At 42.9% G+C, this 25,310-nt stretch overlaps 1 protein-coding gene across 4 annotated transcripts in view; it reads right to left on the minus strand.

Moving 5' to 3' along the window:
- Nucleotides 1-25,310, minus strand: part of PIKFYVE (phosphoinositide kinase, FYVE-type zinc finger containing) — an 82,061-nt gene that overhangs the window by 38,487 nt on the left and 18,264 nt on the right. The window contains exons 5-17 of one of the 4 annotated variants that reach the window (XM_035138322.3): nucleotides 22,921-23,036; nucleotides 21,548-21,719; nucleotides 20,140-20,347; nucleotides 17,356-17,445; nucleotides 16,222-16,357; nucleotides 14,203-14,360; nucleotides 12,897-13,008; nucleotides 12,643-12,690; nucleotides 7,433-7,580; nucleotides 6,809-6,976; nucleotides 4,091-4,153; nucleotides 956-1,085; nucleotides 337-517 (exon numbers count right to left, since the gene is read on the minus strand). In XM_035138322.3, the coding sequence (XP_034994213.3) occupies nucleotides 337-517; nucleotides 956-1,085; nucleotides 4,091-4,153; nucleotides 6,809-6,976; nucleotides 7,433-7,580; nucleotides 12,643-12,690; nucleotides 12,897-13,008; nucleotides 14,203-14,360; nucleotides 16,222-16,357; nucleotides 17,356-17,445; nucleotides 20,140-20,347; nucleotides 21,548-21,719; nucleotides 22,921-23,036 (1,730 nt within the window). The remainder of the gene's footprint in view (nucleotides 1-336; nucleotides 518-955; nucleotides 1,086-4,090; nucleotides 4,154-6,808; nucleotides 6,977-7,432; nucleotides 7,581-12,642; nucleotides 12,691-12,896; nucleotides 13,009-14,202; nucleotides 14,361-16,221; nucleotides 16,358-17,355; nucleotides 17,446-20,139; nucleotides 20,348-21,547; nucleotides 21,720-22,920; nucleotides 23,037-25,310) is intronic. The other 3 variants (XM_035138332.3, XM_035138340.3, XM_035138348.3) reach the window with 3 other exon arrangements.

Genomic DNA, 25,310 nt, shown 5'->3' on the forward strand with positions numbered 1-25,310 from the left:
ATACCAGTCAATGGAATTAAACATGGGACACTTGGTGGGAGGTGGAAATCAGCTGCAAAAAAATTGCCGCTTACAATACTGTAATGTTAGTTACAGGTGTGAATGATTTGCGAGTTGCCTCCCAAACATTTACCCACTAAGCCAGCAAGTTTGTACAACCAGGCAAACACCAAGAAATGGAGGTTTATCAAGCGACTGGCTTGGAGGGTGGCAAGTTCTCTGGCAGGCTTGGGCTAGTTTCAGGATATTGAGGTGCCATCATTCTGAAAGTCAGCACAAGCCTTGAGCAGCCACTTCCCTTCTCATTGATCCCCCGTTTCCCCCACTTGAACTCACTTTTTTGATATGGACAAACTGACGGATGTCCATGTCATCGTCCCTGTTCTTGACGTCGGGCCGGACTGTCTGAACCACCTGGCAGACCACGGGCACAATCATATCCCTCCAGGAAAGGGACAAGGACTCGTTGTAGAGCAGCTGCTGCAGTAGCGCCATCATGTGGTTGTGATTAGCTGAGCTTCAGAGAAAGGTTTAAAAACATGGTTAAAGTTCAGGAGATGGCAGAGAGAGGAAATATCCTCTGGAGCCATATATACCTGTTTGCCTGACAGTGAACTATGCCTGTGAAGCGGCTAGAGGAAGCCCCTCTAAATCCCCAAAATAAATGCTCAGGGCTCCCAAAGCAAAAAGGAGGGCAGATTCACAAATTTAGGAGCTCCATTCTGGCTCCATTATCCATTAGGGTTTAGCCTTTCCTTCTCCAGAAGATATCCCGCAAGGCAGCAGAGGTTTAGGGTGAGAGCTTTCCTTCTCCTAGACAGACTCCCTTCCCAGGTTGATGAGCCCCACCTGCCTCTCACTTCCCTCCCTGCTTTCTTGGTCTCATTTGCTCAATCCGCCAGAGCCTGTCTTCGCAGGCAAGGGAAGGAACTCACCGCTACAGAACCCAACTTACAGCAGCCTCTCCATGGCTTGTTTTTCCCCATTCTCCTCCCTCAGAAGGTCCAGGCTGCTGTTGTGCCAGCCCAAGGGTGTGAAAAACAGCTCTTTGGATTTTTCTTCAACTCTCCGATTGAACAGCGATTCTAAAAAACACAAGTGGTGGGTGGGAGGGAAGTGGTAAGATTACACTTTAATCCATATACAGTCGGACCTCCGCTTACGTATCCCTCTGGTTACATAAACTTTAGGATACATAAGCAGCAAACCTGGAAGTATATTTCCAGGGTTTTGCCGCATGTGCATGCACAGAAGCGGTAGACTGCTTTTGCACATGCACAGAAGCACTCTACTGCCGTGCGTGCGCAGAAGCGGTCTCTCCGGTTGTGGAAACCTCAGGATCCAGCCGGACCTCCAGTACGGATCCCGTCTGCAACTGGAGGTACCACTGTACTGGCTTCTCTCAAGATTAAGGACTGCTTTGCGGGTGGTATTTTTTCTGCAAGGGTGTAAGTGTGGTCATGTGCAATGTGAACCTTTTTGCCAGTCTTGTCAATCCTGTCGCTTACTTCCACTCTCAGCAATGGAGCTATTTTACACATTTTCTTTATCAACAAGCTCACCAGCCATGGAAAAGAAGATACCCTACAGAGCAGAAGCTGAGATATAAACAAACAAACACACAAACAAACAATTTGTGCAGGTAGTCCTAAACATGCAATGAGGCTTTAGGCTTCCATTTCTCTCACACACAGACAATAAGATGGGAAAACACTTTTACAGTTGAGCAAGCTTTCAAGAGCTGTTTGAGGCAGCACATGGGCCAGGTGAGTTCTTTGTTCAAATATATAGCAACACTAGACCAACTACAAGACCCTTGATTATGCATGAAGTAGCTCCTTGGATTCCAAGGTCGATTTTATTTTATTTTATATTTTATTTTCTATCTATACCTCCCTTCATCTGAGGACGACAGGGCAGTTTACAACATAAAAACACAAAAATACATAACACGGTAACAAACAAAATAATAATAATAAACCTCACAATTTAAAAGGCTTGTTTAATGAGCCACAGGCCTGGGAGAAGGCAGGTGAGTTCAGGACATGTGAGTTCAAACCCCGACAAAGCCATGGAGTTCGTGGGGTGGCCCCGGGCCAATCACTTTCTCTGATCAAGTTCAGAGGGAACATTAAGCTGTGGCTTCACACCACACAAAGAAAGACACCCACTGTTCCCACTGATGTTTGAACTCAGAGAACTGTAAGAATATATTAATCGTCATGAATTAGAAGGGAGAGAAAATACCTACAAAGCCAGAGTGGCAAAATAAACTGCTAGAATATGCCAAGTTGGCTAAATTAACAGAAAAATTGGGGGTCGTTCTGATCAGACATTTATTAGGAAATGGGATATGTACAGAAAATATTTAAAGGATTATTATAATAATTTGACATCTGTGGCAGCCTTTGAATGACTTCTGCGGTAGGATGGATAGGTGTGAGAAAATACAGTATTGATGAAATACAACAAAAGAAAAACAGAATTTAACAGTGCGCTTGACAGATTGAGTTGTAGATACATGGTGGGGTGACGGGAAGTTGTTAGGAATTCAAGAAGAGCATATCGTATTGTGAAATATTAAGCTTTATTTTTTCTTTCCTTTCTTTGTTGGATAATTCTTCTGTACAGTATGTGTTTTTTTATCAATTTAACTTCAATAAAGTATTTTAGAGAGAGAGAGAGAGAGAGAGAGAGAGAGAGAGAGAGAGAGAACTGTCTTATTCTAATTGGTGAGTTAGAAAATCACAGGGTATCAGATCATGGCTTAATAGCCTGTTTTGTTTCAGCTGACTATTGTCAGCAAACTATATATGGCTGGAACGGTAATTAGTTCTAAAATTGAATCTTTCCCTCCCTTCCACTTGCATGAGGAGGAGCAAGAATACATGTGCCCATTGCTTGCCTAGGCTGATTCCCATAATGCTAAATCATACCATTTAAAGCAGGCATCCCCAAACTCGGCCCTCCAGATGTTTTGGGACTACAATTCCCATCATCCCTGACCACTGGTCCTGTTAGATGGGGATGATGGGAGTTGTAGTCCCAAAAAGTCTGGAGGGCCGAGTTTGGGGGTGCCTGATTTAAAGGGTTGCTACGTACAAGAATGTGGCTAAATCCTTCTTGGAGGAGGATACAGTTTATAAAAACGAAAAAGGGTGTCACAGGAATGTCGCAATGGCTTCCAGATGACTCTTCACAACACACATTTTCCACCTTGGTGGTGTCTGAAAACAGTCATATGTCTAGCAGCTAGAAAAAAGAGCGGGGGAGAGAATACTGCAAAGAAGAAGATTTCCTTTTATTTTAGCAGAACAGTCTAGAAGCGCCATGCAATTCAAACAAAGAGCTTACAACAATGGTCTCCAAATCAAGATTAATTTCAAAAGGGGCTACTGTGGTAGGAAAGCATCTTTATATGTAAAAAAGTAGCTGTCAAAAATATACTACCCACTGCAGCTAATACGCACGTTTTTAAAAATTGGTTGCAGTATGTTTGTGTATTAAGGAGAGGATATACTGTAAAAAGTATAACCATATAGACACAGAAGAGTCTTTCTTTAAGACATTCTTCTAGTTTAAATTATTCTGCAGGACAACGTTTTAAGATGCAGCCAAGCAGGTTTCTTAAAAGCCTACGGCACTTGCTTCTTTGCTTGGCAAGCATCTGACGAAACCCGGAAATAAATATTAACGTAAGTTGCATGACACAAGGGGGAGGAATGCATATCAAGCGCAAGCCATCAGTAACTTCTTTTTTGTGTTTAGAGAGAATAGCTTAAAACAGAACAATCACTCAAACTGGAAAAACAGACACCCCCCCCCCAACCCCCAGAAGCATCCTGTTTCATCATATTCACAGACACACGCACAGACTTGTACAGATTTCATCAAGCTCTGGGGCAAGATCGTTCAGTGTGTTCAAAACCCTTCAGCAAAAGGGGAGAGAGAGAGAGAGAGAGAGAGAGAGAGAGAGAGAGAGAGAGAGAGAGAGGGAGGGAGAGGGAGGGAGAGAGAGAGAGAGAGAGATGTTCACCCAACATCCAAACCCATGTCCAAGGGGGAAACATTCTTCTGGCATTCAACTCACCTTTGATAAAAGCGTCGCTTATTGAGATCATCTGCTGCCCTCCGTTGTCGGCAATCAGGTACTCTGAAAGGAGAAAGAAATATGGAGATGGGAGGGGGAAAAGAAATGACAGGACACAGTGCTATAATCATATGGTTTACACACCCACTCCACAAGAGAAGGAGAGGCGTGACTCATGTTGTATTTTTAGTCACTGTTGTAGTAACAACTCCAAAATGTTCAAGTGAAGGGAATCTTCGCTTTCTTTCCTTGTTTTGACAATGTGCCAAACGAGGCATTAAAGCAGTTCTGGAACCAGATTGACATGAAAGAGCCCATTTGCCAATTTACACGGTTTCATGGTCTTTTAACGTGGAGGCCAAGCAAGGATACAGGTGCTATTACAATTATTATTATTATCCACCCCTCACCAACAGGTCCTAGGGTGGGTTACTACAATGTAAAATTCAGAATAAAAACATACAAAGAACAGTGGCAAGAATAGCAGAGGCCCTGAAAGCACACATGCCAGTCATCAAAGGCCAGGATAAACAGGTGTGTCTTCAGTATTGCCCAAAAGCTGTATAGTAAAGAAGCCAGGCACATAATATTAATTCTTCACAGCCACAATAATTTCATATGCACAGTCGTACCTTGGTTTAAGTCCGCTGCAGTTTGAGTACTCTCGGTTTGAGTACTCTGTGGACCTGGAAGTAACACTTCCGGGTTCCGCAATGCGCGGATGCGCAGAAGCAATCTATGCAACGTGCGCGAGCACAGAAGCGCTCTATCGGCGCTTCGTGCACGTACGGAAGAGGCACTCCATTTAAGTACTGCTTGGGGAGCAAATGGCCCCCCGGAAAGAATTGCACCCGTAAACCGAGGTACTACTGTATTAATTATATTTTCATGATCACTGCCTATCCCATCCATTCACCTTCAGACCAGCTTAGAAGGAATGGAGAAGTTAGAGCATTGAGGTTCCTCATAATCTGGTCTTATTCCTCCTATACTTTTGGTCAAGTGCCTCACTTCAAGAAAGCAGGTTCTGGATCAAACCTATTGCAAACTCCTGTAGCACTTTCAAGAGGCACTTTTATCTGTGTTTTGTGCTTTCCTAAAAGATCTACAGTTCTCGTCATAGGAAGAAAAATGGCAATCGCCAGTGACAAAGCATCTGGGTAAGCTTTTAATCAACATTTTGCACACATTTCTGATTCTCTGTGCAAGTTGAGAAACAAAAAAATAAATCACAGTAAGGGATGCCACAGGCTAATTTATCACTGTCTTGCGGTAAAGCGATTCGTGTTGCTTCCAGATGCCATGTGCCATTTTAGCATCGTTCTGGTCTTGCTGAGGAGGTTTACTATAAGCTTCTGTTCATCTTGCAAAGATACTCCTGATCTACACCAGCATTAAATTTAATAGTCTCAGTTACCTTGTGTATTTGTTGTTTTCCCACATAATCTGAAACAGCAGCTATGCAAACATTAACAATGAACTTGGAACTGAATTTCCTAGATGTTTTGCATAAATACTATGGATTTTTACAGTTTGTTTTCCTGATGAACACAGAACTTCCCGGGGATGCATTCAATATACATTACAAGCATGCAATAATATTGGGGGCGGATTACAGTATGTTAATTCACAATCCAGAAAAAAGAACTTCTATTACTAAAGCCATTTTATGAAATTAGTTTCACCACACAGCAACTAATAAAGAATTTTAGTAAGCAGGTGTTTATTGCATAATGTTATTAGGCATGGAGGAGTTCGGCTACAGCATGTTACTCTTGTTAACTTCCCTCTTTACCTGTGAGCAAGAGTGGGCACAGGCAAATTTACCTCCTTTTATACACATTATTTTACAGAAGCAAAGCCCCAGAGGTTCCACTGTTGTTTTATCACGAACTGATGACAAAGAAATGAGGAAGATGAAAAGGTCATATTAAGGTCAATACCACTATCAGAGTTTTAGTACTTGGGGCAGGGGGAAAGAATCAAAGATTTATTAAAAATTTTACTAAGAGGCCTTATTTTCAGACTTTTTTTTTTAAAGCTGAAGGGATATTGATATTGCTACATGTAAAACTGCTATATTAAGCAGCCCAGAAGCTTTGACATGATACAAGATTGCAATTTCTCCACCATTTAAAAGGTGTAGACCAAACTGACATAAAATCTTGTCTATGAGGCCAAGTCGGCCTGAACCCAAGCCTGCCACATTCCACACCAGTACTTGAATACAGCAGAACTCTGGTCTTTTCAACTGGACTGAGCTCTAGATGGTACCAGCCAGTTCTATTTTTCTAGAAAAGGAGGTGCTGGACCTCACCCTGAACGCCTCCCTTGTTCTCTTATAATGGCAATGGTGCCCACCTGAGAGGTGCCGGAACTGAGTTCCGGCGAGTTGTGGCTGCAAAAAATATAAATAAATCAAAAGCCCTGGGACCAGACCTGCCTTACATTTGCATCCAGCACAAATGACTGAGAAACAGAAGATGTCCTTCAAAACATCCTTGCTCTCTGTGGCCAAAAGACGGCCTGTCAAAAAAGCTATGTGAAAACGCATTGTCTACCGTGGTTCAAAAGCAGAGTGGCCGAATGCGAGAGGAAGGAGGAGTAGAAAATAAGACCAGTGGGGGGGGGGGAACAGGAGGAGCTGGTGTTTGGGCAAACGGCCGCCTAGGCCCCGCTTTTCATCACGTGTGACTCCAAGTGGCAACTACCGCATACCTTTTTGGTCGGCAGGGTGAGGGGGCACGTGTGGGTACTTGGAATGCTTCTTGATATGGAAGTTCACGTTGTCCAGCTCCACGTTCAGGCTGATGGAAGCAGCTGAGTCGCTGTCCATGGCAGACTGGAAGCTGCTGACTGAGGTGCGCTTGCTAGGACTGGCAGAATCTTTTAGGTTTGAGGAGAGGGGGAGATACAGGAAGGAGAAGGGGGGTTCAAATAACAGGTATTCATGGGGGGTCAAGGAAAGGAGAGAAATGATCTCAATTAAACCGTGTGCAATGCTGGAGAGAGAGAGAGAGAGACAGTAATTTCATCCACTTGCATATTGGTGCTTTTCATTATTTGGATGGTGTTTTGAGGCCATTTGCTTGTCGTTGTTTTTAAAGCAAGGCTGCTGTTAGGACCAAGATGCCCAAACAGCTGCAGACCTTCTGCCAATTCGGAATCTGGGTGTGTGTGTGTGGAAATCTAGCCAAACACACAGAAGATACTGTATCTCCGTAAAAGAAATAGATAAAAGCGTCTATTTCTACAACAGCAGCAGGCAGCAGCAGCAAGGCAGAGCTTTTACTTGCTATTAAGACAGATTATCTTCAGGAAACGGACTACACAAACACTCACTGTTCAAGTTATCATCTCCGTCTTCTGCAATCTGCTCTGTGTCGCTGTCGTCAAACTTGATGTCTTTGAACCACGACGGCTCAGAATGGCCCTCCACGGAGTTGACCGAATCACTATCTGGAGAAGGAGTTTCAGAAAATTCTGTGCTCTGCGGCAGAAACACACATTTCCTCTCATTATAGTTGCTAAGCATCCTTGGATTAAGTACAATTCCTTCATTAGAATATACAAATCAATACAAAACTTTGTTCTTACTATTTGCTTTAGAAGGTACTGGATTATGCTGTACCAGGTGAGCCAAAAATAAATGCCAACAATCAAGTGGCATTTATTTTCCGGTCATGTTATCTGACCGGAAAGCACAAAAGTGGGGAACCTGTGACTCTTCAGACGTTGTTGGACACTCAGCTTCCATCAGCCACCATGATCAATGACCAGGGCTGATGATGATGAATTTATATTCCGCTTACATGCAAAAATGGATTCTAAGCAGTTTACAACTATAATATCCATCATAAAAAGAATACATAAGTAGAAAGGGGTTCCCCCCCCCCCCAAGGCAATCAGGACAACCTGCTCATGCAAATATGCATTAACCACCCCCTGGACCCACCCGGCCTGCCCCCAGGATGGGCCAATGATACGATGGACAGTCAAAGGTACCTTGTTCACATCCTCAGGCCTCTATCACTAAAACTGACCCTGCAGAACTGGACATCTCACCAGAGACTGTATTAGCATCAAGATCAGTATGGAGGCAAATGATAGGGTCTTCAGTGAACTTATTGCAGCAGGCCTTTGGTGGTCCCGATGGCCCATTAAGTGGGGCTTTTTCACCACTTGAAAGTTACCTGGGGTCACAGTGATGGGAGTTGGGGGAGTCTAGCAACATCTGGAGAGCCACAGGTTCCATTTTTCTGCAAGCGGCAATTCCATTTTATCTGTATTTGATTGTGTTTGCGCACGTTAATGTTGCAAAAGGAAAAATAAAGAGTTCTAGAAATACGATAAAGAGCAGGAACTGCATGGGATTGTGAGGGGGGCAGGGGTAGATGTAGGCTTACTCTGAAGGGATAAATCTAAAAGTCTGCAAAACTTGCATAGTGTGCATAGATATATATTTAAGTCGCATGAATTTTGTATAAATATGTAGCACAAATATGTTAACAAAATATAAGATAATTGGAATCTATACATATAATAAGCAGGAAACCAAGAACAATGACAATTCATTTTTATTGGGGATATTAGACACAGATATAGCCAGAGATAATTAGAAAATATTCCTTTATGCTACAGGGGCTGCGAGAACACTAATTGCCAAAAAAATGGAAAAAAGAAACAATACCAACAAAAAAAGAGTGGCAAGATAAATTATTTGATTATATTGAATTGGCTAGATTGACAGAAGCCATTAGGGGTCAGCCCAAGCAAAAATTTCAAAAAGAATGGGGAAACTATAGAGAACACCATAAAAAGCAGTGCCCTCAAATTAATACTTGGACTTGTTTCGATTAACTTCTGCAAAAAAAAATAATGGTATAAAAGTTTAAAACAGAAAGAAAATGGGGTAATAATGAACTAAGAAGGAGACAGTTTACCAAAAATGAAAAGAGAACTGTGTTGAGGATGAAAGGAAGTCAATTGGAAGAAAATAATTGAAATATTTATATATATTGTTGACTATTGGATCTGTGATAAGTTTCCGTATGTTATTATGTTTTATTTGTATTTTTTTGTTTTTTGATTGTGTATTATTACTTTTATGTTTAGTTTTATGAGTGTGTGTGTATGTGTTGTAAAAAAAACTTAATAAAAATTCAAAGAAAAGAAGAACAATGACAATTCAGTGTCAAATACGCAAAAAAAAAAAATCTAGTCATGGACTTGTGATAAATAAGGAACTGTGAATGTTTTGGACAGTAAACTAAAGAGCTATGTAGCCATTGAAATTGCAAGACTTTAATCTAAGTAGATAATTCTGAGCAGCTCAGGAGAAAAAACATGTTTCAAATCACTTGGAAAAAACCTAGTTATACTGTACTAGGGTTGTCTTCCATAGGAATGGCTTCTCATCTATTTTTCTCCAAAAACAGAGATGGATAACTAACTGTTTGTTGTAGAACACTGTGGCCCATCAGAAGACTAAAGCAAAGAAAGTATTTCTGCACTGGATACATTTGCCTCACCTTGTCTATTTTCTAGTATTGGAAATTCTCTCCTGTCAATCTGAGAGCAAATCTCTATATCCACCCAATAAATCATTCAGGCTATTGAAATGTGCATGAAAGCCATATATATTTAGGTGTATAAACGACCATGTTCATGCTAGAAGGCACTAAATATGGCATCCAAATTTTCCCATAATCTTGAAAACTATATGCAGCCCCTTTAGATACTTCTTTGTGGGGCACCAGGAAAGCATGTTGGGGTTTCCAATTACAACAGCTACACTCCGACTGCATACGTCTGTAACAAAATCCCTCAAGTAAAAAAACCAACAATTCAGTTGGCCACATTTCCCACCTGCCCCAAACACTTTTCTACAAGCTTTAGAGCCCCACTGGTGATTTCTCATTCCCTTCACACCCATATTATTCATAAGAAACTTCATAGGAAACTAGCAGGGCAGGCTCCCTTCTATACCTAAACAGTAGCTAGCAGCTCCTCGAATCCTGGGAACACAGCCAAGGTGTTGTGCTGAAATGCAGCCTTTGCCCCAAGGTTAGTACTCTCTGCCCATGGAGGAAAGATACGCATTTACTACTTGAGCAATTCTCTAGCTGACCAAACAAAAAGTGACATCAATCTGTTCCATCTACAATGCCAGCTCTGACCTTTCCACAAATTAACTCTACAAATGCAGTTCTAAAGTGAGGTCTAGAACGCCCAGGAATTGCACTTGAACCATGTTTCAACGCGAAGGCAGGACGAAAAGCAATTCAACTCAAATTATGTTTGCATATAATTCAGGTTCAGTGCTCCTGAAACACTTCAAATGATTCAAATGGCTTTATTCCTTCCCAGGTGGGTCTGTCAAGCATAAGCTCTCTAACACTGCCATAAATAAGTAGGGCTTTAGGAACTCTGCACTAAGGATTTCTTTTTTTTTAATAAACTGCACCAAGGTAAGTTCAAGCCTGCAAAAACAAAGGCAGAATTCGCTTTGTATTTGAATTCACTGGTGGTGCAAATTAAGCATGTTTTACCTAATTTCTCTCCATTTTGCATAGTCGTTTGGAAACAAGGAGTACTTTATTTAATGGGCATGTATATACAGGATTGTAGCTTCAGTCGATTTCTGGTACACACAGAGTGCAACAAGGAGCTGTAAAGGCTTAGCCATACCAATGGAGCTCTCTGGCAACCAAAGAACCTAAACACCTTCTCTTTTAGACAAGAGCTAAAGCCACTACCACACAGGTCTTTTTAATCTATAGTTTACCAGGGTTTTCACAGCATTACAATAAAAGGGGTCCCTTATTTCCCCCACCCCATTTCCCCACCTCCTCTTGCCCCCATGTTCCTCCCCCCTTTTTTTAAAAGTTCATTTTAGTTCCAGCACTTTAACTTCTAATATATAAATGACACTGGACGTTTTTTGGCACTTGCACAACCACCGGTCACCAGATTTCACCCTGAGTCAAACTAATTAGATTCTACACGTGCAACTAAGGCAAAAATAAAGGCAGATCAGCTGACATACTATAAACAGGTTTACACACTACACTAGGAGAAAACATGGGTTGGCATGAATGAGCAAATGGAGCTTCCCCCAGAGCTGAGCCACTCTTTGGCTCAGCATCACACCCAACCAAGGTTTGTGGACTGTCTTGCTCCAGAAAAGCCAGAGTCTGTAACCAAGGTTTGTTCTTGGTTTGCTGTTTGTGGTTTGTCTGGAGCGAGACAAGCCATGAGCCTAGGTTCAGATATAATGCAAGCCAAACCATGGCTCAGCCCTGGATAGCAGCCCTGGGAGCAGAACAACCAGGGAAGGGGCCCAGTGGCCACAATCTTCACTCCAGGTATCCTTAAGTGTTTGCTTGCTCACATTAAGCCGTGATCTGGCTTACTAAGGCATTACATGTGAACTGGGTAGTTGGTTCTTGTCCCCAAGCTGCTGCTACAGAGATTAGAAAAAGAAGCAGTCAAGTGCTTTGGGAAAGCAAAGACAGCATCTTCCACCGTGCCTCACTGAGTACTGCAGTACATGCACATCCTAGAGAAAGCACCCCCAAACTCGGCCCTCCAGATGTTTTGGGACTACAATTCCCATCATCCCTGACCACTGGTCCTGTTAGCTAGGGATGATGGGGGTTGTATGCCAAAAACATCTGGAGGGCCGAGTTTGGGAATGCCTGTCCTAGACCCAAGGCAGATCCCATGTCACTCCACATAGTCCCACATTGCCCCTGCCCAATCTCACGACAGCAATGTGGACCAGGGACGACTAAAGCACCAGAAATGCCTCAACTCCAGAGTCTTCGAGCAGCACTTACATCCAACTAAGTGAAAGTCTTGGCTGTGGCATTTGAGTGCAACTTGAGAAAGTAGCAGCTAAACAAATCAGGATATATCCCCCCACAACAGGCATTACATTTTTTTAAAAAAAGATTGCCCAAAAATCCAACAAAGCCCATTGATTGCATTGTATTATCTTCTCCAGGACATTGGGGGGGGGACTGCCCACCAAGCAATGACTCATTGTGATTTATGCTTCCCTTCCAGATGCCCCACTGGCACAATGCGTCAGAGCAAGCCTGAAGTTCCTAGGTGTAAACAATTCCCATTGAGTACATGCCCAATTACTATTATGCCTCACCTTTTGGTACATTCATAAATTATGCTACTTCATCAGAAAGCTACCAGTGTCTTTGCCGTAACCTCTCCAGCTCACCCCCATAGTGAAGAAGCCACTACTGTCAAACACTTGGGCCATTAGCAAATACCTTAATTGGTCAACCTCTTCCTTTGAATTTGATTGAGTGGCATTACGGGTGTCTTTAAGGCTGTCGCAGAGCCCTTAATGAGAAAGCTTTTGGGGAGCAAACAATCTAATACAAAACACCTTTTTCTGAGACAGTCTAAACCGATCTGTGCTTGATACGTCTCATTTCTAAAAGTCACTTTTTTTGTTAAAAACTTCCCCTTTAGCCTGTTTCCTCCCAATCCACCAACTTCTCTTCTCCAGTTACCTGGAAGGTGCCTACCTTTCTTTTCATGGAAGGTTTCACAGCCTTCTTGCTACATTTCTTGACCTTAAGTGAATTAGTTTGCATTAGTGATTTAGCAGAGTCGCTTTTGCACACCTTTTCAAACAAGCAAATGCACAGCCTGAATACACAGCCTTGGGGAAATTGCCATTAAAATTTTCTTTATATCTGGGTGATAAAAAGTCCAAAACCACTACACAACAGCAGAAAGCAATTCGCTCAGCAGCCCAACTCACACACAAAATCCATACCTGCAGTGGTCTGTAGAGCGCATATTCATCTCTGAAAATCTGATCGTGGTGGCTGGCACAATCCAGCCAGCGACCGTCTACCAGAGCCTGACCAATTGCAATAGCTTGAGCTCTGGGAAAAAAAGATAGGTTTCGAATCGCAAGTGAGTTACCAAAAACATTTACAAGCCCAAAGCGAAAGCTTCACAAATATGGAGTTATTGTTTGTAAAATACACTATTTAGCGGGAAGAAATTCCAATGAAAATCCTCGTTGTTACTATTTTACACGGTTGTTTATTTGTATATATTTTAAAATTTTATATGTGGATGTTTTATGAGGGCCTATACTTGCAATGCCTAATATATTTTTTTCTTTTTTGGATTCATTTTTATTGATTTTACAAATACAAAATACAGATAAACAAAAAGTAAAACATACAAAACTATCTATATAAAGAGATTTTCCGAATCTCAGGACTTCCCCTCATCCCCTCCATGGGGTCTCATTTCAAACATCTACAACTGCATATTCACCCATACTCCAATTCTTATCATCAAACCATATTATCCATAGTGATTTTTACGCTACAACTGAATGGGAGAAATCCTGCTCTCGTTTCCATCTGCTTACAGTGGTCTCCTAAGTAGCTTATAAATTTCTCCCATTCTTTTGTAAAGTTTTTATCCTCTTGGTTTTTGAGTTTTCCAGTCAGTTTTGCCATCTCGGCATTGTCCATCAGCTTGATTTGCAATTCCTAATAAAGGTTTGGCCAAGTAAGTAAGCAAATCTAAAAAGCATAGCTTCAAGCAGTTTCCCGCTTGACCCAATCAATTAAAAAAAGGAAGGAAGGAAGGAAGGAAGGAAGGAAGGAAGGAAGGAAGGAAGGAAGGAAGGAAAGTTGAGGACCACACACATTTTAATTGAATGCAGACTGTAAGGGGTTATAATAATAAGGAATAAATGTTTAAAACAGATTGGGACTCAGCAGAAAAAGCAAAAAAATAATTTGAGGAATGGGAGTTATATTACATTCACAGGAGAAGCACCGAGTTAGAACAAGCCCAACAACTACCGGTACTACCTTACTATAAGAGAGTAGCATTTTCTACCCAGCAAATTTACTTTGGATTAGAAAAGGGATGGGGGTGGGTGGGTTAAGGGGTTGTGTTTTATAATACTGTTTGCATTTCATAATTTGGTTGCAATCTAAACAAAAAAAACAGAGAACACATTCCCTTCATGGATATAACTAGTTCAGAAAAGCCCAGGAATCCCCTGAGCCATGAAGTAATGATACAGACAGGAACTCAGAGCTGCCCAGTACCTGGTAGTGACATGGCCGTTCCTCATGAGCCAGTTGACCAGCTCCTTCCCCACGATACAGTTGGGATGCGTTCGCAGCCAATAGCGATGATCCTGGAACTCCATGCCACTGTTGTGATGGCATATTTTCTTCCACAGGTCCTTTAGCTGGACTGAGTCCTGCGAGGCAAGAGTGATGACACTTTTAGATAGCATCTGTTTGGTGGGCTTAAGTGTTCTCGCCGTCTTGGGAAGTGCTGTTTACATCTGTTGCAAGTGATTTGCACCGTCCCCCCGTCCCCGTCCCCCCCGGCAACGCACCGAAGGCAGTGCTCTGTTATACACATTCATAAAAAGGCAGGGCTATGTATATACATCGTACATGAGTACGTATGTGCATCAAGAGAAAACTTGACCAGTATCTTATTGTTATCTTTTTTTATTCTGACTGCAAGCGCTTGCGGAAGATTAAAATGTCGAACTTCCCTTCTTCACCAGCAGACATGTGTGTCCGTCTGTTGATTCTGTCTTCAGGTAGAGCAATAAACAAAGCTTTGCTGAACATTTTGTGCTCTTGACACTTAGAACAGCTAACTAGAGATTGCTTGGCTCTCCCTTACATCAGGCAGGCCTTTGAAGCAGCAGTGAATACCACAATGTATTACAAATCATAATTAGGGATAATTCAGACATGCACACTCATTCAAAAATTATATACAAATTATTACTATTACTATTATTAAATTTCTGTTCCACCCTTCCTTCCAAAGGAGTCCAGGGTGGCAACATCAAGCAAGCACCTGCCTGTCTGAGACGTCATCTCAAACAAAATACATTTCAACAGAAGTAGTTGAGATATTTAGCTGAAAGTCATATGGGAGAGGAGGTCTTACTTAAGTGCAATATGCATGCTTACATATAAATCAGTCCTATGATACTGAAGCAACAGTATCCTAGAAAAAGATAGTGTGGTGTAGTGGTTAGAGACCTGGTAGGTCAGGATTCAAATCCCCAAATCAAGCTCATTGGGTGACCTTGAGCCAATCACCGCCTCTCAGCCTCACAGGATAGTTGGGAGGATTAACTGAGCAGCAGGAAAACCACGTAAACCACCTTGAGCTCCTTGCAGAAGGTGAAATATAACAACAACAACAACAACAACAACAACAACAACAACAACAACAACCCCGCCCATCTGGCTGGGTTTCCCCAGCCACTCTGGGCAGCTTCCAACAGAAAAATGAAATAAAATAATCTATTAAACATTAAAAGCCTCCCTAAACAGGGCTGCCTTCAGATGTCTTCTAAAAATCTGGTAGCTGTTTTTCTCTTTGACATCTGATGGGAGGGCGTTCCACAGGGCAGGTGCCACTACCAAGAAGGCCCTCTGCCTGGTTCCCTGCAACTTGGCTTCTCGCAACGAGGGAACCGCCAGAAGGCCCTCGGAGCTGGACCTCAGTGTCTGGGCAGAACGATAGGGGTGGAGATGCTCCTTCAGGTATACTGGACCGAGGCAATAAATTAAATAAACAGAACAATTGGCCTTACGTGGCACAGCAAGTCAAGAAATGGCATGGACAGCACACACACACACACACACACACACACACACACACACAAACGAAATAAAGTGCTAGCATTTTCTCTTGCAAAGCTGGTTCAAAACAACCACCGCGGTTGCATTCTCAGACCCAACGACACAAGGATTTGGCAATTCCTTAAAGGTTTTTTAATATATAGAGGGGGGAGGGAGTTGCTAATCTTTCCATGCTGAAGCTTAAAACTCTTACATCTCTTCAAAAACTAGGTAGTCGTATAAAAGTTACTTTTCAAACATACATATAGGATTATAATGAAGATAAAAAGGGATAGCCCACGAGGGTGGGTTGCAAATAGCATTACAACAGTTCATAGACTGCAACCAGAGAACAGCACAAAGTGACTGCACCTAAGAAACAGAGAGCCCCAAAGCAGCAAGATACTACAGATTTATGCAAGGAGAATGAAAGTTTTTTTTTTTTTTTAACTGCTTGGCTTGTACCAGGAGAATTTTGCGCTCGTCCTCGTTGGCCTCCTTGGCATATGTGCGGTTGGCTTGTGGACTGACAGATGTCTCATAGGAAGGGACCATGGGCGATCCAGAGCGATCCAGGGACAGGTTGGTAATGCTGGCTGATCTGGCGGGAGAAAGAAAACAATGCATACAGTCTTTAAGCTCACTCCAGCTCTTTAAAATTAAAGTTTAACAGAGCAGGTCCGAGATTTTACAACATTAGGTAAGGTAAGGGACCTCCCAAGTAATGCCCATCTCTCTTTCTCTCTCTCAAAGTCAATGTAGCATTTTGAAAACCAGCAACTGGAAATAAGCTTTTGGGATCTCAATGCAAAACTATTAAACTGATTTGCCCCATGTGAAATTCTTCCCCCTTCCTCAAATAGTAAGTAGGAGCCTGCTTGATGTACTAAAGCTCTCCTCTGTCCACTAACTCTAATATGGGGGAAATTAACATCAGTCTACTCAATAATAATTCCGAGGACCAACTTCCATTTTAGGGCAACCTTCGACGGGAAGACTTTGGGAGCAAATTGGAACCCCAGACTAGATGACCCTCAGGGTCCCTTCCGACTCTATAACCCCCTGATTCTGTGTGAAGGCCCCTTTATAAAGGCCTCTGGGAAGACTGCTTCCTTGCCATAAGTCTGGCAATGGAAAGGAAAATACCAGGCCTTGACCATTTCAAGAGCTGCACTGGAGTAAAGGAGTTTGAGAGACACTGATCTTCCAGCAAAGCTAAGTATCTAAGGTAATATGTACATCTTCTGCTGTGGAAAGAAGAAACGAGCCCTGGAAGTTAACCTCCCCATAATCCTGAGGACATATGATGTACAGTATATGGCCAAAGATCAAGATTTGTGAGAAAGGTGTCGCTCCATTACCAAAGGACACAAATGTCGGTCCATTACCAAAGGACGCGGTCAACTTTCGACGGAAAGTCAATGTCATTTTAAGACCTCTGTCCTCAGAAATTAACTTTACACAGGAGCTGCAGTGTGCTATTTCCACAGTTGCAGCATCCTACACTCATACACTCATCCTACACGAAGAGTCGGACACGACTAAATGACTAAACAACAACAACAACAACACTCATAAGCGTGAGAGAGGGTGGCTCACCTATTCCGAGCAGGAGACTTCCCTGCTTCCTCCTGAACTGATCCAAGACGTGTCGATAAAGTGGAGGATGAAGAGTCTGGGTGAATCAAGCTGCAAGTAAATGACACTGTTTTAAAGCAGCAATTAGCACCAAATTACTGCACTTAAAGCAAGCCATCATTATTACACTACAACTCTGTGAGTTCTCCCAGGACTTAAAAAGGCAGCGGAATTATATTCTTTACAATTGCTTTTCAAAAGGAGAAATGTTTTAAAGTGGTTCCTTAAAAGCTATAGCAAGCAACAAGTTCTCAAATGCTGCGGAAGATTGCAATTCTGCAAGGGGGAGGCAGAACTAAGGATGAGAAAAACAAAGTCATTTAAAAGTACAGTCGTACCTTGGCTCCTGAAAGCCTTGGGAGTTGAATGTTCCAGCACCTGAAAGATCAAAACCCCGGAACGAAACATCCGACGGGGCTTCTGCGGCTTCTGATTGGCTGCTGGAGCTTCCTGCAGCCAATCAGAAGCCACGCTTTAGAAGTCGAATGTTTCGGAAGTTGAACGGACTTCCGGAACAGATTCTATTTGACTTCCGGAACAGATTCTATTTGACATCCAAGGTATAACTATAACAAGAATCTTCTCTATGCATCATTGTTCCCCACTACACATCACAATATCATTAGAACTATGCAGTCAGGAATATGAGGTTTTAAAGAACAGGGCAGGTTACATATCCCAGTAATCCAGGGCTGTGAAATATTTAATTTGTTTTGTAGGCCACCCAGAATTGCTCTCAATTATTTCTGCAAGCCGAATTTCTTTTGGTCAGGGATGGGGAAGGAGGTGCCACCTACATCAAAATGCCCTCCAGGAGAACAGAAGTTGTTTACAGTAGCCAATGCTGCTAAAGAAAAGCAGTCTGTATATGCTCAGAGACATTCCTCTATACTGAGAGTTCAGTTCCAGGAGTATGCTGGCTGGGGAATGCATATGCCAATCTCTTAATGTTTCGACACTACTGAAAATAATTGTTTTCAACTCACAGACAGCAGAGGGTGCTGCATTCAAATTTAGAAAGTGAAAAAGAAACAAGGCAGGAGTTATCCCTCACCCCACAGGTCAGGTGTTTTACTACAGCTGAGCAACTTCAGTGTTTGCCTACAGATATTGCTGGAGGGTTCTCTTAGTTGCAGCAGTTAATGTTAACATATTGCAACCTGATCCATCACAAGGAGGCCACAAAACCATGTCTCAACTGAACGCTTTTACAGAATTCGAGCCTCATAAAAGCTGTGGGATTGCTAAAAGGACTCGGACCGAGAAGAGCAGTCTAAAATTCACTTTGAGATTTACAAAATATGCACCTCTCCCTTTCAGATTCAAGCTAGGAAAGTTCGGGTGCTCAAAGCGTGTCCAATCATGCAACTTTTTCCATCAACATCCATCAGACTTATTGAAAGATCCCCAAGCAGCTTACATTTAAAAACATATACGTAAATACACCTTACTTCTTTTAAAAAATCATACAAACTGATAACTGATAGAACCTTGAGGGGGCTAGAAACTCTCTCCTGTGCCAATGAAACCACCAGATTGTGCTTATTTCCATCGTGGCAGATCCAGGCCACTGGAATAATGCAGGAGCAGACAGCCTGACCCAAAGGTCTCCTTAACTGCAACAGTTCTCCCCACCCCCTTGCTCACATGGGATGAGGAATCATAGAACCACAGAACTGTAGAGTTGGAAGAGACCACGAGAGGCATCTAGTCCAACCCCCTGCGTTACAGGAATCATTTTGCCCAACAGGGGCTCAAACCCATAACCCTGAGATCATGCTCCACCAACTGAGCTATGCATGTGGAAGCCAAACACACAACACCATAAGCTGCTTTAGGAAACAACTAAGCCAGCAGGCCTGTGGCGGGAAAGACATTTCTTTCCTTGCCCCACACATATGCAGGGAGAAGGATGGGGACGACGACGACGACTCTCTCCTACTTGGGTCTGCTGCTTGACTGCAGCATGCATGCGGGGACAGGGATTTTTAAATTGTTGTAGTAGTAACCAAGCTGAAGATATGCGAAAATGAATGAATGGCATGTTCTTCGCGCACCTCCACTTGTCCCCTTCCACTGTTGTTTCCCTGTTGTCCATCATAAGATTGTAAGCCCTTTGGGGTCGGAAGAGGAAAGTGTCTCAGTGGCACCTTGCAGACTAACGGGTTTATTGTGGCACCTGGTTTTGCAGACATTTGAGGAAGTGGACTCTCATTCAAGGAAGCTTACGCCACGATTAATGTTTAAGCCTTTGGGTGTAGAGAGAGACTGCGTCTGCTGGGAGAGACAGACACAATAGAAGGCTTTAACAGCCTAACTGCAGAGGAAGGGGAAAAGATGGGACACGGCAGGAAAGATGGGAGGGGCATCCATGCCCCCGTTGTATATCTTTTGCAGAATTCTTAGTCTCTCTCACACACAAAGTTATTCAGATACACAAACAAGGCTCTCTGCCTGCTCTGTCTTGCTAATGTTAGGGTTCCAGGAACAAAAATTATGGCGAGAAGACAATATGGCAAAGTCAGTTAAGCCATTCCACTATTGATGGAAACTATGGCTTATCAAAACCTGATGTGCAAAATCAACACAATACCATAGCAACAGCCAGCGTGATTGGACCACTGCATTCAAGCAGAATATTGCAGACAAATTGTGTGGCTGGATGGACAAAAGATATTACAAACACTTAAAACTAAGTGGATTTCTCCCCCCCCCCCCCCGGGCCAAAACCAGCTATATTGATACCTTTGCCAGGTAAGGTCTTCTTCGAGGAATATGTTGCGGCTGGCTTTTCTGCTGCCAACCGGAGTCCGCGGTTCCCCAGGATCCAGTACTGACACACAGTTGGCAGAGTCAGACAGAGCATTCAAGTCTTCCCCGATGGAGTTACTCTCTGTGGAGTGAGCGTAGCTTAAGGCTATCTTACGGCAGTAAGTGCAAGCTCGGAGGTCACCTGTCGAAAAGGAAGAAAGATTGAACAGCCTTGCCCTCTGCAGCGGTGAAACTGAGGATCCAAAAGAAAGTCTACTTTCTGAGATTGTTTTTCTCACCAGGCCTTTCTACAATTTGAGAAGCTGTGAGTTGAAAGGAGCAGCACAGGATAGCTCCCTCCTCCTGGAAGCATTCTCTGCATGTGAGGCTTCTTCCAGGAGCAGCCACTGCTTCCAAAAAGCACTTTCCCCCCCTCCCCTCCACATCAGGTGATCAGGAAAAAAAACAGTTTCTTTGGTGAAGCGCTTCAGACATTGCCTCCCCGCTCCCATTTCAGCCTCAAAGGCTCTAACAGAAAAGGGGGGGGGTGCTGTCTGAAAGCCTTTTATAAACAGCAAAGGAGCTTTCAAGCAGCATTGCCCTTTGAAGTCCCAACAACTGGGACTTCAAAGCACAACATCACCTGACACCATCGTGACATCACGCCCCACCCACTTGCCAAGTCTGGCCCGCCAGGAAGTGGGGTGGTAACAATCTAGCCCACCAGCCAGAAAATTTACTGCCAGGTACTGATTCCTGTGCACATTACATAACTAAACCAGGACAACTTCCTTCCTTGATCTTAAGGCCACTATCTGGAGCAGTGATTTCAACTATGGAAGCTCATTGACCTGGCTTTCCCACAGCTCTTGCTACAGATTTTTCAGGCTGGGCATAAAAATGGGGAGTAAAGCCGCCTAGCGGGACTGCTTCATGCTTAAAACCAATGTGGGATGCCATCCTGGTGCAGTATTGAGAAAACCCCAGAAACATTGCAAGAAGCTATAGTGTGATTTTTTTTGAAAGCAAGGGAAGGCAGAGCTCAAAGTAAAGGCACATTAATGTGTGTATGAGGAAGTCTTCCCGCGCCTTATGCCATTGCACTGCTCAAGGTGCCATCTCTCATGCTGTGAAGTCAACTACATTCCCACCAAAATAACTGCATAATGTACATTTATGAACGCAAAGGAGCAAATTCTTTCAGAGGCAGGTATGAAGCAGGGAAGCAGGGAAAGACCTGCAAACACAACTAACAGTGTCCTACCTTTAACTTCGCATGGAACTGTGAATGAAGCGGATATCTCACTTCCCATGTGGAAAGGCTCCATGCTCAGTCCTTCAACAAAGGCAACTTTATCCGCTCCCCTAAAAAGGCTGAGACGTCGAATGCTTCATGCCTTACCTGTGTAACCCATGAATTTCCCAGGGATTTCTTGGTTGCAACAGCGGCTGCAGAAAATCTGCCCGCACAGCCGGCAGTGGTGCCTCCGGCGAAAGGTGGTAAATTTCTCGCTGCAGTCATAGCACTCCTTGCACTGGCTGTCTGGCATCCAGTATTGCTTCAGATCACTGTCCTGGGGAGGGAATTAAACATTCAGTCTGGTCACAACACAAGGCAACAGATTTATGTAGGATATTTCTATCTCTGAAGCCAAAACAATACCATGGGAAGTCACAAGGCCGTGATGAGATTACATTTCCTCAGTAACAGGCTAATTAGATTTCCCAGGGCAAGTCCTTCTTAGACACGCTGCCCGATAGCACACTCTCTAGATTACCAAGTAAAAGTTTAAGTCCAGAAGACAATGGCCCAGCCATTCAACAAGTTCTGATCACACTCTGGCAATTCCTCCAGAGCGGCCCCAGCAGAAATATGTAATGTTAAAGGCATTAAACAGAGGACTCCTCCCTCCATTCAACCGAACCTTTAAAAGGCAGCCTTCTTCTTTAATACACAGGCATGGTTTACTCAAGCCAAAATAATTTTCCAGGTGCTGTTATTAAAGCTATACAATTTGATCCAGTAAAGGATTCCTACCATCTCAGGAAGGCAAACCTTGCCTGTAACCCAGGGGTGAGGATGCCCAGGGGCTTCAATTTGGCATGTGAGGCCATTTCCCCCTAACTATGCCCACCAGTCAATCAGCTGGCATCCCTTGGTGACATCAGCTGATGGGCAGGGTTCAATCTGGCTCTTGAAGCAGACCCTGACAGAGAGCAAGACTAAGACCTTCATTCATCAGCTGATGAACAGAGAGTTTACTCCTGCTGGGTGCTGGCTCACCAGAGCATTTCCAGTGCAGGATACACTACAAAGCGGACCCCTTCCCCCACCCCCAAGGGTTGACTCTGACAGGTGAGCAAGACCACCCACCGGTCAACTGACGTCAGATGACAGACAGGTGAGTGGCATCGCCCACCTGTCCAAGTTGGTGGAAAGATAAATATAGGGACCGCTAGGCCAAAAGGGTTTCTCAACCCTGTTTTAACCCACCATTTCTTAAGAAGCACGTCCCATTAGGCTGAAAGCCTTAAATAAAAGCTCATTTTCATCTATACTTCATAAGCAATTAGTTTCATCCGGAAGCTGCCAAAATTAGTGAGGTTTAATCTTGCCTTAAGGGCTCGCGGGAACATCTAGGAGCAGCAGGTAGTGCTGTTTCGATCTCTGTATTAACTTGAAGAACAAGACAGTCTTTCGTAAACACCAAACATGACATGTGTTTCATAGCAGCACCATCATATTAACACCCCTCCCTCCTCCTTGAGCATTACCTGGCTTTTTCCTTCCATGATTTCTTTTAGACGTTTTAAAACAGTACTGAGGCTTCGAAGCTGAACAGCCGTTCGAGGATCATGACCGCCAAGGGGAGGTTCTTTTCTTCGAGTGTCTGAGGACAAAGAGACATTAGCTACCATTTGAGATAGATATTCTCTTTGCGATGCCTATCAATGGAGATCTCGTTAGAATGCAGAAGAGATTCTCTTGATGCAAACTTTTTACAGTAAATACTGACCAATTGGAAGAGCTTTTTCAGAGCTGAGTTGCTACCTTGCATGGGAAATGGGCATTTTGCAATGATCCAAAGGGTATAAAATTTGGCATCCATCAAAAAGTGTTTCCAGCATGGAAGTTCTAATTGTACAGAATCTGAACCCACTTGCTCAGAAGAAAGCCTAACTGATTTTAACAAAAAATTAACTCCAAGAAAGTATGTTAGGAAAGCAGCCCTCAGATTTAACCATGAGCCATTATTCTGTTAACAGTATGGCTAGCTTCTGTGAGATCAGCAGGTTATTTTTTTAAAAAGTTCAGAAATATAGGTAGCGCTTCTCAGTTTATTTTGAGTGTTAGGATAAATAACTTAAAAGAAGCACATAAAAACTTGCCTGTATTACAATTCCTCAACAGACACACTTTGAGGAATTAAAAACCAAATCTAAGTATATGAATCAGCTTACTTTTGTCGCTTGCCTGTATTACAATTCCTCAACAGACACACTTTGAGGAATTAAAAACCAAATCTATGTATATGAATCAGCTTACTTTTGTCGCTTTCACTGGAACTGTTGCTGCAACATTCATATTGAGGTATTTAGCAAAAATATGCTTATGCAAGCAGAAGTCCTCCTCCCAGTATAATAGCACACACCACAAATGGCATACAATAAAAGTACCTTTGACCGTATTCTGTTTTTATCAACATTTGGAAATTTGTTCAAAAACAGATTTATAAAGCACACATCTTAACAAATTTACTGGATAATTTTTCAGCGGTTCACTACAACCCTCTGCTTCAGCTGCATGGTAATCCATAAAAATCACAGTAATTCACTGTTAAAAGTGTTCATCAGGAGCTGTGAACAGTTACATGACCAAAGTACTAACTTGCATTCATTTTAGTAAGTCGAGCTTATTTTACATACCCCTTTTCTACGTTTACTGAACTCAAAAGTAGCTTCACATACAACAATTTCATTCATACGAAACCCAACAGGTCAACAGTTTGTGGATAAAACGCACTAAAACTACTCGCCCACACTTTAAAAGGTGAAAGGTTTATACGATCTGAACTTTAAAAAGCTGCAATCCATTGCAAAGCAACATTTGCTAACTTTAGAATAAAAGGGTACATACACTTTAGCAAAGTTTTTTAATATCACTATAAGTTTCCCATTCTGACATGCTGGAAACAGTACGCGCCCCAGATTTGCTAACTGTGCTCCTTTCATGGCATTCCTTTTTAAATGGGTGCTTTGTAAAACCTTTTAAAAATAATAATAATAACAACAATAACATCAAGTTTCTCACCAAGCGAATCACTCTCCATTGGACATGCATTTTAATAGGCGCTCCCTGGTTGAAGAGAAACAAACATGGCTCCTTTTGTATGTACTGCTTTATATATCACTGATGTCAGCAGGAAGGCTGGCAGCTCAGACCAGAAGCAAGTTAACTGTTGCTGTGCAACGGCCAACCTCCCAGTTTCGGAGGGACAAGGAAACAGCTTGCCTTTCTAAGAGTAGGACCTCTGAAACACTCTGTGGCTACGGGGTCGTTTTCTAGCTGCCTGGCAACACAATTAATTTCCTAATGAAATTTGAGGCAAGGGGTTGTGGAATGGGATGGAGATGAGATGTTCTGGATTGACCTTGAACATTTCTAACAGGTACTAAAATTCCTGTGCCACGGCTTCCAACCTCAAGTGTTGGGGGAAGTCCAAGCATATTTCAGTTTTCGGGTGCATTCATGGTAGATCAAAGTGTTGACTCCAGATTTCAAATGAGGAACCATGTTCGCTTGTGTTCCTTTGGTGGCGAGAGATGTTGGAGTTGGACTGTTCATTTGTGACTGGCTGCGGTGGTCTTTGTTTCGTGTGTGAGTGGGACCCCACCCATCTTTCCCCCATCTAGCTCTTTTCCCCTTTTCTTCCCAAAGTCTCAACAAATGAAACTGATTTGTAAAAATGTTACGAGAGACATTGCACATACGTTTGTAAATCAAGAAAATCTTTAATTAAAAAAAAGAGGAACCATGTACAGTGGTACCTCGGTTTGCGACCGCAATCCGTTCCGTGGAACCGGTCACTCGCCGAAGGCATGCTTCTGCGTGTAGTGCCGATAGAGCGCTTCTGCGCACACGCACACTGCACAGTTCGCCTCTG

The sequence above is a fragment of the Zootoca vivipara genome, chromosome 1 (genome assembly GCF_965207765.1).
Source record: "Zootoca vivipara chromosome 1, rZooViv2.hap1.1, whole genome shotgun sequence".
Classification (NCBI taxonomy): Eukaryota; Metazoa; Chordata; class Lepidosauria; order Squamata; family Lacertidae; genus Zootoca; species Zootoca vivipara.